At 39.1% G+C, this 12,796-nt stretch overlaps 1 protein-coding gene across 1 annotated transcript in view; it reads right to left on the minus strand.

Annotated features, from left to right (window-relative positions):
- Window positions 1-12,796, minus strand: part of POLR3B (RNA polymerase III subunit B) — a 115,144-nt gene that overhangs the window by 101,281 nt on the left and 1,067 nt on the right. Inside the window, exons 2-6 of the mRNA XM_019642626.1 lie at window positions 9,373-9,405; window positions 6,474-6,530; window positions 6,325-6,389; window positions 3,827-3,902; window positions 990-1,090 (exon numbers count right to left, since the gene is read on the minus strand). Of these exons, the coding sequence (XP_019498171.1) occupies window positions 990-1,090; window positions 3,827-3,902; window positions 6,325-6,389; window positions 6,474-6,530; window positions 9,373-9,405 (332 nt within the window). The remainder of the gene's footprint in view (window positions 1-989; window positions 1,091-3,826; window positions 3,903-6,324; window positions 6,390-6,473; window positions 6,531-9,372; window positions 9,406-12,796) is intronic.

The raw sequence follows: 12,796 nt of genomic DNA on the forward strand, positions 1-12,796 counted from the left end.
AGCTACTTATGGAGCCTGCCTTCCCTGGCAGCTGGGAATAAACGTAGCTGACAGCAGCTGTGTCCTAAGTCTCTTCTATTTACCGGAGCACCCAGCATAGGGCATGACACACGACAGGAAGTTGGTGTGTACGAATGGATTGTTTATTAAGCTCTTAGCATTTTTGAAGGAGAAAAACTACTTGAAATGGAATTATCTAGAGTAAGTTTAAAGTCCAACATCACTAATAACCGTCATTATTGCTATTATTATTAACGTAAGTTGTGTCCATTTCTGCAGGAGAGTCAATATATTTCCCAAATTAGGAAAAGCGGACTGCAAAAATGCTAGCTGATGCTAGCTATCATTTCCAAACTTGTTCCGGGTAAGTAACTTCTCCCTTAAATACTGCTGTTTGGGAAACTGTTAAACTGCCCGGAAACTTAAACTTAAAATATGCGCGTATCCATCAAGAAGACCAGTGTAGGAGAATCCACTGAAATGCTACCTTACCTAATGTTTCCCTGACAGCCTAAATGGAAGCATTTTCCTTAACTTTATAGAAAATATTTCACAATCAAAAAATAGTAACAACCCGGCCGTCCAGAAGCCGGCGACTGATCTGCCTCACCCTGGAAGAGCGCAATGATGGTGCCAACTTGGGCCAGTGAAGCAACATCCTCCACAACTAGATTGAAGAACAAAACGACAGCAACTTGTCTGTTCCCCTTTCCCCAATTCCCCAGCACTGTTCCCATCCCCCCAATTCCCCAATAAAAAAAAAATCTTTAAAAAAAAAAATAGTAACAACCACTATGGTGTGCCAGACACCACTTAAGTGCTTTACGTGTGCTGACTCACTGGATCCAGAAAATAAGCCCATGAACTAGGCACCACTTTCCGCATTTTACAGATGAGGAAATGGGGCAAAGAGAATTTTAATTGCTCAAGGTCACCTCCCAGGACTGGAATGCAGGCAGTGTGGCTCCAATATGGAAGTCATTTCTCACCTGCCAATGGGTAACGCATTGCGGATGATCCTCTGGCTGCCGCGGGTATATTCAATGTCCACTGTAATGGGGGCGGAATACGTCATGTCCCGCAAACGGCACTGGAATAGAATCAGACAGTCACTGCTCCTCCTCTCTGGAAAAGAAACAGTCCTGACAGCCTCAGAGAGCTCCTTCTCTAGAAGTATGGCCCACATTGAACTTGATCTGCCTATGGAACACTTAGCTGTTCCAGGTGCTGCCTAGGGCAGTAGGAGTTATGAACCTACCTTCTCCTGGAAGGGAATGATGCCAGCTATTGATCTAGACAAGGCCACGGCATCCCTGCCTCTGCAGCCCAAACAGGGAACAAGAAATCTGGGACTGATTTTCTTCTCACTGATCTGATGCCATCACCAGTCTACTCCCGTATCTTTGAAGCAATTAGATTATTTCTTGCAAATTGGGTTCATGGAAGGTAATCAATGTGGCTGGCTTTTTCAAAACAGTTAACAAAGTACTACAGACACACACAAACTAAAAAACGTAAACTGTACTTCCTTTTATTCTCCAAATCAAATAAAAATGTATCACAAAGTTTCTTACTAAGTGATACGTTAGAGCACAAATCATTCATCACATCATTCTAACAATTTCTGAATCATTTGAGGAACTTCAGAAATTGTTGGTGTGTGCTTTAGTTTTACATGACAATGACTCACAAAAGGATGCCTTTACCTGGGCCATGACCAGACACAGGCAACCCCATGAGAATCTTCCTATGACTTCCCCATTATATTGATGATCATCAGGTGGTGTGTAGTCTCAAAAAGAGAATTTCTCAGAAAATCAACCATATAATAATGGTGCTGAATCCCTCTCCGGCTTCTCCTGAACCCAAGACAGTTAGATTTAAACTTTTTTCTAGCCTTCATAACAGTGCCTGGGATTTTAAAATACTTGACATTCCTATTATTGACCAGTAAAAATTATTTATCTTATATTTAACTAGATCAAGTCTCCTCCTTCGGGTCAGACCAGACAGTATGGCATGGTGTTTCAGGGTATGGTTGGTCTACTGCCTGGGTTCAAATACCAGCTCTACCACTTAAGTTTTAAATAACCTTTCTTCATCTCAATCTCCTCCGATGTAAAATGGGGATACGGTTAATTTTAATTCCCAAGAGTATCAACATACATTTTAAGAATGGTGCCTGGTACAGAGTATTATATAAATATTGGGGTGTCGGAAGTCATGACGCATTTTTACAATGAAAAACAGAAAAAAATACGTCATGACTCTTCTGACAACCCATTATTATCCCATTTATATTAATAAAACTAATGTAAGCCCATGATAGGCAAGCGTTCAGGGGTTTTAACAAACTCATCCCTTCAAATGGAAATGAAATTCGACAGATGTAGTAAAAATTGGGACCCACTCCATAGGCCCCAAACTACCTCCATGAGCCCCCTCTGTCCCCCCTCGGCCTCTCTGATCATAGGAGTAGAACTGTGCAGGTGGAGTGTGCAGTACCTGCACCCCACGTATCCTGCTGTGGGTCCCAGGACTGCCCACTCACCTGCTCTCCCACTCTTCCCATCACTCCAGGAGTCAAAATCTCTCCAAGAAATCTTTGCGCCCGTCTCTCTAATTACAATGATACCTACAGGCTTTCTTCAACATCAGAAAGAATAATTAGGACAACTGCAGCCTCGGGCTTCTTGAACTACTTCAAACTACTGTGCCTGCTCCTTTCTCTGAACTCAGTGATATAGTTTACAAGATGACTTGGAAATTCCTAGTTGGCTGCCTAGTTCTCGAAAAACTGGAAAGTTCTAGCAAAAGGGAATGGGGGGCGGGGAGCCAAATTGGGGCACACACCACCTTCCAATATCCCCCAGTCCTTGCCACTTCCTGCTCAGTACAACTTCGCATATTTACCTTGCCTATCTGATCCTTCCAGGCATTCAAAGTGTGCAATCCCTGCTGTCTGTTTCATTTGGTTATTTTAATCTCTCCACAAGAGTTTGAACTCCTTGAGAAAGGCTATGCGCCTCATTTCTTTTGTATCTCTCAATGATGAAGCACAAAATAAATGTTCAATCCATACTTGGTGATTAAGTAATATCAAAATTTACCTCTGGTTACTTGATCATACTTCCTGTTTAACCTTATTTAGGCAACAACCATACACTCTAACACCTTACTTGTTTGATAAAGATTCCTATGCTATGTTCCCTAATTGCTATGCTAGCTTTACATTAATAAACCAGATAAATCTACAAAAATCATTTTATTTCCTGCATCAATTCCCAATTCTGGACACTAAGAGGAAGAATTTGAAGAGAAATCTAGAATTTATTAAAAGTCAATCAATAGGCCTATTCTATAACCCTCTGTCTGCATCTCTGTTAAAATCCTGGTATTCACCTTTTCATCTCATCAATCTAGTCTATTAGACTGTGAGCTGCCAGTCCTCGGTCTCTGCCTAACACAATGCCTGCTGACCCTCAAAATATGCTAAGCAAGTAACCTCTGCAATAACAGCACCACGCTAGACACGAGTGGCCGGCAAGGGGATGGGGAAGACCACTAAAATGCTCAGAAACAGAACATAAATAGGACACAGTTATGTAACAGTGCGAGTTAATAAGGATTAAATGACAAACTAAAAAGTACAGAACTGTTTCCTAATATAGTATAGTGTTATATAAGTGCTTGTTTATTTGGTTATCTGTCTCATAAGAGATCTTTTTTTTCCTGTTTTTAAATCATCTTTTAAGAGTATACATTAAGGGCACAGATTCTTTGAGTTAAAGCAAACAAACCCAATTAAAGTAAGGTTGAAAATTACCTCATGAGGAGACACAGGTCTAGTTACATTGAAGCTTTCTTCAACATCAGGGAGCCCAACATAGATATTAAGATATCTGAAAAGCAAATTATTCCATTATCAATTATACTTCTTCACGGTACATGTAAACATATGACATTTTCCTTCCAAATACAAGAATTATGCTTTGACAAATGTTTCTCTTGCTAAGAATGACAAACAAATGAGAAATTATAACTGGAGATCTTCTTGCAGAGACAGTCCACGTAGCTTTACAAAGGAGAGAAAACACTATCAGAGTGGCTTTTAAAAAACAGTGGAAATCTCTTTATAAAAATACAAGAATACAAATACAAAATATAAAATATAAAAATACAAATATAAAAATACAAAAATACAAGCTGTATTTAGGGAAATACAGCTCCCTAAAACTGATACTTAATGAAAATAGTAAAGTGCAAAAATGTATCTATAGTATGTTATTACTCATGTAAACAAGAAAGGGATATGAGGGGAAAACTATATATGCTCATTTGTGCAAAAGAAACATAGGAAGAAGGAAGCAGAAAAGAATAAAATTGGTTACCTATAGGGAGTGCCTGGGACAGAGTGGACAGAATTGGGAGGGGAGTGACAATTTCCTGAATATACTTTTTTCTATCAGTTTAACTCTTTTAACCATAATAATGTTTCACATACCCCCAAAATAGCATAATTAAAATCACTCAGGACGCGGGAGCTGGAGGGAGGGATCAAAAATGGAATTCAAAACCTTACTGCATTACAAATGAACAACATAACTACACTTTTGAAAAGGTGGGAAAAAAACTAATCTAAATAACTTTGGAAAACAGTATTTTGACTGTGAAGATAAAGACAAAAAAATAGTATACAAATATTGTACTCTAATTAATAAATTTTATTCTCAAAAAAGTATGAGTTAACAATTCTGAATCTACTTTACGTATATCTCAGAATTGAAAATATAAGTAAATATAGAGTGGATAATGAGAGCCAGATTTCTCCCTGTCAGGCATAGAAGTTACAAATAAGAAGAGAGGTGAGAATGTCTTATAGAGTTGGATTAGAATAGGAGGTATCAGTACCCATGGTTTTTAATATATATAAAAATGGATAGGATATAGAAACATAGATGTGTGTACGCATGCATTAATATACATACATATATTTCTTAGCTCTGTCTACTGAAGCTTTAGTATCCATATCTTGGTTTCTAAATGCTATTCTCCACTAAAAGGGACTAGGGCTCCTTGGAGAAATGGTTGATTCAAGGCTGGGACTTGGAAAATTGTAGATGAACACCTCATGGCTCTCGAAAATTAACAGGGGCCTATTGAAAGGACACAGGAGTCAACGTGAAGAGTCTCCCCACGGCCAAAGCTGAAGCAGTTTTAGTAATAAATGATAGTACTGGATTATGATTCATAGAATAAACATCTATGAGTTCATATTGATATAAATAAAGTTACACATAAATAAAGGAGGGGAAGAAAAAGTTCTTCCCTACAGTAACTTCCAGTATTAATATAGAAGGAATGATGGAAATAGAGACCATTAGGCAATACCACAGCGTAAGTTGTTATAGGTAAGAACCACCCACCAATGTATGCTAAAATTAGTGGCTATGATGAGAAATAAAAGATATTTACATAGTCTCAAAGGATCTCCCCATAGATGCTTATTAATCACAAAAGGAAAAATAGTAACTTTACAGTAGAGAAATCTGGAAGATACCACCCTAATCAAGTAACAAAGTTAAAATCACTAATAATAAAACACATCAATATCTGTACCCCCCGATGTGATGCAGTGAAAATGGCACAAAACATCGATTCTGTGGTATTCTTGCCAAAAATGCATAACTCAATCTAATCATGAATAAACATCTTACAAACCCAAATCGAAGGACCTTCTACAAAACAACTGACCAGAGAAACCTTCCGAGGTGTCAAGGTCATGAAAGACCAAGAAAGCTTGAGGAACTGTCACCTACTGGAGACTACTGGGGAGACATGATAGCTAAACACAATGGGGTCCTGAATTGAATCCTGGACAGGGAAAAGGTCAGTAGTGGGAAAGCTTTGCATAAGATCTGTGCAAATACTATCAGTTGATAGTATTGTATCAATGCGAATTTCCTGGTTTTGCTAACTGTGATATGGTTATGTAAGACGCTAATATTAGCGGAAGCTGGCTAAAGGATCATAGGGGAAGTCTTTGTACTATTTTTGTAATTTTTCGCTAAGTTTAAAATTGTTTTTAAAAATGTAAGCCCCTAATAGTTTCAGTGCCATCTCAATAACTCGACTTGTTATAATTAGTTTACCAATTAAAAATTGAGCACTTGATCTTGACAATTAAAAACTGAGTACATAATAATTAACTTATTAAACAGATAAAAGGAGAACTGTTTTTAAAGTTTTGATAACTATTACATTCACTTAATAAAATGTTAGAAAACAATCAAAAGAACAAATTAAGAGTAGCTGATTCCTTACTTTAAGTACCACATGGGGTCAGCATCACTTGTAACCTTTTCATTGGCTTTCATGATCTTCTTTATCTGCAGTGGAAAGAGTAACATCAGGAAAGACTCTAGCTTCCAGTTCATTCTTAGCTACGTCTATTTCTAAGTTCTGATGCTTACCTCCACATTAATGAAATAGTTAAATGAATCTATATGCTGTTTCACAAGGCCTTTCACCTAAACAGAAAAAGCAAAACAATTAAGTCGGCAACAAAATAGCAGATTATATAATAGACACTAATCATAGGTGGTCATCAAATTTTCTCAAAACCAAAGTGAGAAAAAAAAAATCCATGGATTGTGTTTAGTAAAACTTTATATTTCTGTGTCCTCACTACATTTCTCCTCCACCTTACTAGAACACCTTCATATTTAACTCCTTGAGAAGCAACCTGACTTTTGGAATTCAAGATATGAGTATTTGAGTATACCTAATGACTTCCCATAAGCTAATAAATAAGGCAGCATTTTCTCTGCATACTTTGAATTAAAAAAAAAATCCAAGAAAATAATTTAGCAATGGGGCATTATCTCTTCAACCCTCAAACAATGCCCATTTTCCTTTTTGTCTTTCCCTTATCTGAGCAATTTTATGATTTTCACATATGCAAACTGTTCTTTTGTATCACTTATAGAAGAATGGGGGAGGGGGTGTGGGGGGGGAGAAATAAGGATCTCTATTAAGAGAATAACTGCATTTGAAATTGACCCAAACGTCAATAACGACTGCATATAGAAATGCTGTGTGCTGCTATGGAAAACAGTGAAATATTAAAAACGCAGACTCCAAAATCTTAAGATTTAAAAGGACTGTACATGTTCATTTTCTTTACATTAATCTTCAAACACAATTAGCGCAACACTTCTTAAGAACATTCCCAACAGATGGATAATCACAGAACCTTTGTTTCAATTACGCTTCCTTGCTGGGGAATCTCCCTGGCTTACAAAGCAACCATCCCATTTCAAGCAGTCCTGGTTGTCGGGAAAAGAAACTCAACCTCAACCTTAAGATGATCTGAGGTCTGCCTTCTTCCAGTTTCCACCCTTGGACTTAACAGTCTCTTCTGCAGGAAATGCCCGTTTTAGGACAGTCCATTTGGTCATCACATCTCTCTTTCCTGTTCTCACTTTCAGGCTGAACAGGCCCTTCAACTACAATGGTTCTCACAGGCATGCATTACAGACCCCCCCAGCAGCCGAAGACCTGCTCCTGAACACACTCCAGTGTCGATGTTTCCCCTTAACAAGGGCACCCTGAACTCACAGTCAACATTCCTGACAGTCCGACCAAGGCACAGAGGGCTGTGGCCTCCCTCATTCTAGGTTTTATATCGCTGCTATTAAAGAAACAAGGCCACATTACTGGCTCATCAACTAAAACTCAAAAGGTAATTTTTATCTTCACCAAAAAATGCTGTTGAGTCCAGCACAGCCCATTTGGTCCTTGTGCCAAAGTGAGTACAGGGATTGACATTTGTCCTTCGTCACTTGTCTTCCCGACCTCACATTCTGGGTCTTGATTCTGTCGGCCAAACAGCACAGGCAGCCTTATGAGCTCTGTGTTCCTGTCTTTGGCTATGTATTAAAATCTTTAACTTTCGTTCTTAGACAAATCTATTTCAAGGTGGTCTGAGTAAAGGAGAATCCCAACTTAAATGAATGAATGAATGACCATAGTCTTATGCCTCTATTGAGTTCTAGATCTCTTTTTGCACTAAGTGCCATCAACTGTCTCCTCTTTTTTGAATCATAAATACCACCCCTTCTCTTCTGCTAATGTATAATTCCTTTAAATTTTTTATAATAAAACAAAGACTTTCCTTGGCCTTAGTGCCATTTTATTTCATTCTTGATCACTCCTCTACTTAAAAGTCCTTCAATGGCTTCCTTTTGCTATTCGGAAAAAACCCAAAATCTTTAAAATGACTTTCAAATCTGGTCAGAAATCTGGCCCCGACAGCTTCCCCAGCATCATTTCCTAGGACCCTCCCAGCTCTGCCTATCATACACGCAAGTTAGACAAAACTCTCCTCCCTTTTCAAGACTCCATTCTTCACTTAGCGTTTCAAGATTTATCCATGTCGTAGTATGGCCCAGCACTTGATTATTTTTATCGCCAAATAATACTCCATTGTATGGATAGACCACATTTATTTATCTATCCATCAGCTGATGCTCATTTGGGTTGTTTCCACTTTGGGGCTATTATGAATAATGCTACTGTAAACATTTGTGTACAAGTTTTTACGTGGACACGTTTTCATATCTCTTGAGGGAATACCTACGAGTAGAATTGCTGGGCCGTATGGTAACTCGGTATTTAACCCTTTGAGGAACTTCCAGGCTGTTTCTGAAGCAGCTGCACCATTTTACATTCTCACCAGTACAGCATGAGGGTTCCAATTTCTCCACCTCATCAATACTTGTTATCTTTTGACTATAGCATCCTAGTGGGTGCCAAGTCATGTCTCACTGTGTTACCCTCTGCTTCTTAGCATAAGCTCTTTAAAAACAAAATTGAAGCCCTATGCCAACCTTATATTCAGCAGTTCCTCTGACTATCCACTCATCCATTCCAGCCAAACAGACAGCCACTGTTTCCTACAGACCCTGTGGAGACTCCGCTGCACTTTTGGGCACCTTTAGCAAGCCATGCTCTCTGCACCCTACCTTTCAGCTGAGTTAAATCCTCGCCTTTTATGATGCAGTTTATGTCTCACCTCATTTGGGAGGCCCTCTCTGACCACCAGTGACACCACTCTTTTGCGAACAGCACTTTGATTTGTATTATTCACGTGCCATACTACTATGTACACCACTTTCTGTCTCTAAAATTAGATTACCACTCCCCCTTATAGGCAGGGATACTGCCTTATAATTTTATGTTTCTTAAACCTAGCAAAGGACACAGTTGAACATAGTCAAAAAGTGTTGGAGATAAAAATATAATCTTTTAAAAAAGGTTTATTTCTTGACTTCATTGGAAAAATAACTAATTATTATTAATGTTCATTACCTTTAAAAATGCTGGAAGCAGCCTCCATTTTTCCTGTGAATCAAAACAATAAGTGTCAGGACTCTGCTACCAACCATAATATTTTTATGTTAATGTACCAAAAATGACTCACTTTATCACAGTAAGCAAAAGGAAGTAAATCAAAAACCAAAAGAATAATTTTTACATGGTAACCACTTTTATGGAAATCATACAGGTGAGTATGTGCGTACATGCATACAAATACATGTATATACCAGATTTAATTTTTTTTTGAAAATTAGTTTCAGGTGTACAACACAGTGCAATAGTTACACTTTTTACCCCTCAAAGTGACAAACCCCTCCCCCAATCCACCGCCCCACTCCCCCCCGGCCCCCATATCATACATATCTATTACAATTCCCTTGACTCTACTCCCACACTATACTCCATATCCCGTGACTATATATATATTCACTTATAGTCGACATACAATATCATACAACATCAGCTTCAGGTGTACAGTGCAGTGATCAAGCCTCTACCCCATCCATGAAGTGGTCTCCCTAACAAGACATGTGACCATCTGACACCCTACAAAATATTTACAACATTATTAATTATATTCCCCGAACTGTCTTTCATATCCCTGTGGCAATATTGCAGTTACCTATTTATGCTGTCTAATCCCTTCCCTTTCTCCCTCATCCCCACCCCCTGCCCAACTAGCAACCATCAGTTTTTCCTCTATATCTCTGAGACTATTTCTGTTTACTTTGCTCGTTCATTCAGTTTTTAGATTCCACATATAAGTGAGATCATATGGTATTTGTCTTTCTCCGACTGACTTATTTCACTTAGCATAATAGTCTCTAGGTCCATCCATATTGTTGCAAATGGTAAGATTTCCTTCTTCTTTATAGCTGAGTAATACTCCATTGTATAAATGCACCACAGTTTCTTAATCCAGTCGTCTACCGATGGGCATTTCGGTTGTTTCCAAGTCTTAGCTTGGAAATAGCGCTGCAATAAACATAGGGGTGCATATATTTTTTCAAATTAGTGTCTTGGGTTTCTCTGGATAGATACCCAAGAGTGGAATTGCTAGGTCATACAATACCACAGATTTCTTAAATAGGATATCATTGAATCTCCTGTTGACTCAAGATTCCAAGCACTTTTCATCTGTATTTTACTCTCATGACACTTCCTGAGTCAGTGGGTTTGTCAGTTTAAGAAAGGGAAAGTAATGTGTAGTCTGGTCTCTCTGGTGCATGGTGAGAGCTCATCTCAGGGCAGCACACAACAGTGTTCACACCCCATACTAAATAGGTGCAAACTGCCACACTTCTTGTGTTCCTTGGCCTGCTATTTACACCTTCCTGAGGTTGTAAGTAGCCTACCAGAATGAGACTCTTTTAATGGATGGCATCTAATCTGCTAATGGGAAATCTGACAAATGGATAGAGCTGAGTCTAAAGTAAGAATACACAGTTTCTGAATAAGGGCTTAAGAATCATGTAAGACCCGTGCAGTAACTATAAAATTTTTGATTTTCACTGTGACTGACTTGAGTAGCAATGGAAGGCTCTGAGTGAAAGAGTGACATGATGATTTAAAATTGAGTTTAAATTTTTAGGTTGAGCTGCTGTGTTGAGGATAGAATGGGTTAGAAGCAGAGAGATCTCTTAAGAGTTTATTGCAATACTCCAGGCTGCTAACAGTATAGGTAGTGAGAAATTGTTAACGAGGAGACACAATGTGAAGTTCAAGCCAACAGGACTTGATAATAGATTAGATAGAGACTCGGAGAGAAAGAAGAGTCAAGACTGACACCTCAGAGCTACCATTTATGGATATGATAAAGCGGGATGCTGTCAGAACAGCAGGTTTAGGTGGGAGGGGCTTTCAGGGGTTTGGCCGGGGGCATGCTAAGTTTGAGATATCCATTAGACATTCAGGTGGATATGTCAAATACACAACACATATGCGTCTTGAACTTGTGAAGACAGTAGCTTGGAGATATAAATTGGGGAGAGGGCAGCAAATGGATGGTAATTATAGCGAAGTAATGGATGAGACCACTTAATGAGTGTAGATGGAGAAGAGTTCCATGAAAGGAGATCAAAGCACTCCAACGTTTAGAGATGAGGAGCAGAAGGCAGACCCCGCAAAGGAAAAGGAAGGCGTGGCCAGGGAAGGAGGCAGCCAACCTAGAGAAAGTAAAAACATTTTTCAAGAAACAATGGAGGTGGGGGGCAGGGAGCATGTGGGAAATAGCTGTGATTCCCTCTCAGTTTTTCTGTGAACCTAAAAAGCTCAAAAAAAAAGTTAAGTCTTAATAAAAAAAGGAAGGAGTCAGGCAAAACTAATCTATGACAAAAGAAATCAAAAGGTGGTGGGTGGGGCTAGACAAAACAGGGAACTTTCTGGGATGATGGAAATGTTCTGTATCTTACATTGGGTGGTGGTTATTTGAAATACGTAACTGTCAAAACAAATGTAACGGAACACTTAGTACTCCTGCATTTTATTGCATGTCAATCTACAAACAGGAATGAGAGAAAGATCAAAAGGAATTGCAATCTGGAGGGGAGGCAGGTAGTGGGGGCTGAGGGGGAGGCTGGAAAAGTTATTAGTGGCCAGACTGAGTGAGGCCTTATACACATAGAAAACACTTTAGATTTTGCCCCAAGAGCAATGGGCAGCTTGAAGAAGTTTAACCAAGGGAGTAATATAGTTCCCTATGTGTGTGTGTATATTGATTGCTCTGGCCACAGAGCACAGATTGGAGACAGGTTAGGAGCCTAGGAAATAAGAGGTGACAGTGATGCCGACTTGGGAGAACAGCGGGAATGAAGTTTCAGATTTGAGTATAGTTAGTAGGCAGGAACCGTAAGACGGGATGGTGGATTGGGTGCAGAGGACCAGGAAGAAGAACTGTCATTCCTGAATCACAAGACTGGAATTGTGGTTTTGGTCCCTTCAAAGCTGTGCGAATTCAGGCAAGAAATATAAATCCTTTAGGTTTATTCCTTCAGCTCTCTGGAAAAGCAGTCCAGTCAGCAGTTAAGGATGAAGACCCTGGAGTCAGCCACTTAAAAAACCGGCCTTCTGACATTGAGTTAGTTACTTAATCTCTCTGGGCCTCAAAAATCTTCACTGGTAAAATGTGGTGAAAACAGTACTTATTTCAGAGAATTAAATAATGCAATGCACGTTAGGCTTACACAGAGCCTGGCACATAATAGGTGCTCAGTAAATGCTGACTTTTAATATTAATGCTGCAAGAGTTAAAACCCAGTATTGCCTGCCTCACAAAACCTTTCATAATCAAGGTCCTTTCCTTCTCCTTTCGCCTCTCCTCTTCTTCACTCTAATGCTACTTAATTTTAGTTTCTCAAAAGCATCAGACGGTCTTGCCCACCGGGTTTCATGTGTCCCGTTCCCGCTATTTGAAACC

This window comes from Hipposideros armiger, unplaced genomic scaffold (genome assembly GCF_001890085.2).
Source record: "Hipposideros armiger isolate ML-2016 unplaced genomic scaffold, ASM189008v1 scaffold_71, whole genome shotgun sequence".
NCBI classification, from domain to species: domain Eukaryota; kingdom Metazoa; phylum Chordata; class Mammalia; order Chiroptera; family Hipposideridae; genus Hipposideros; species Hipposideros armiger.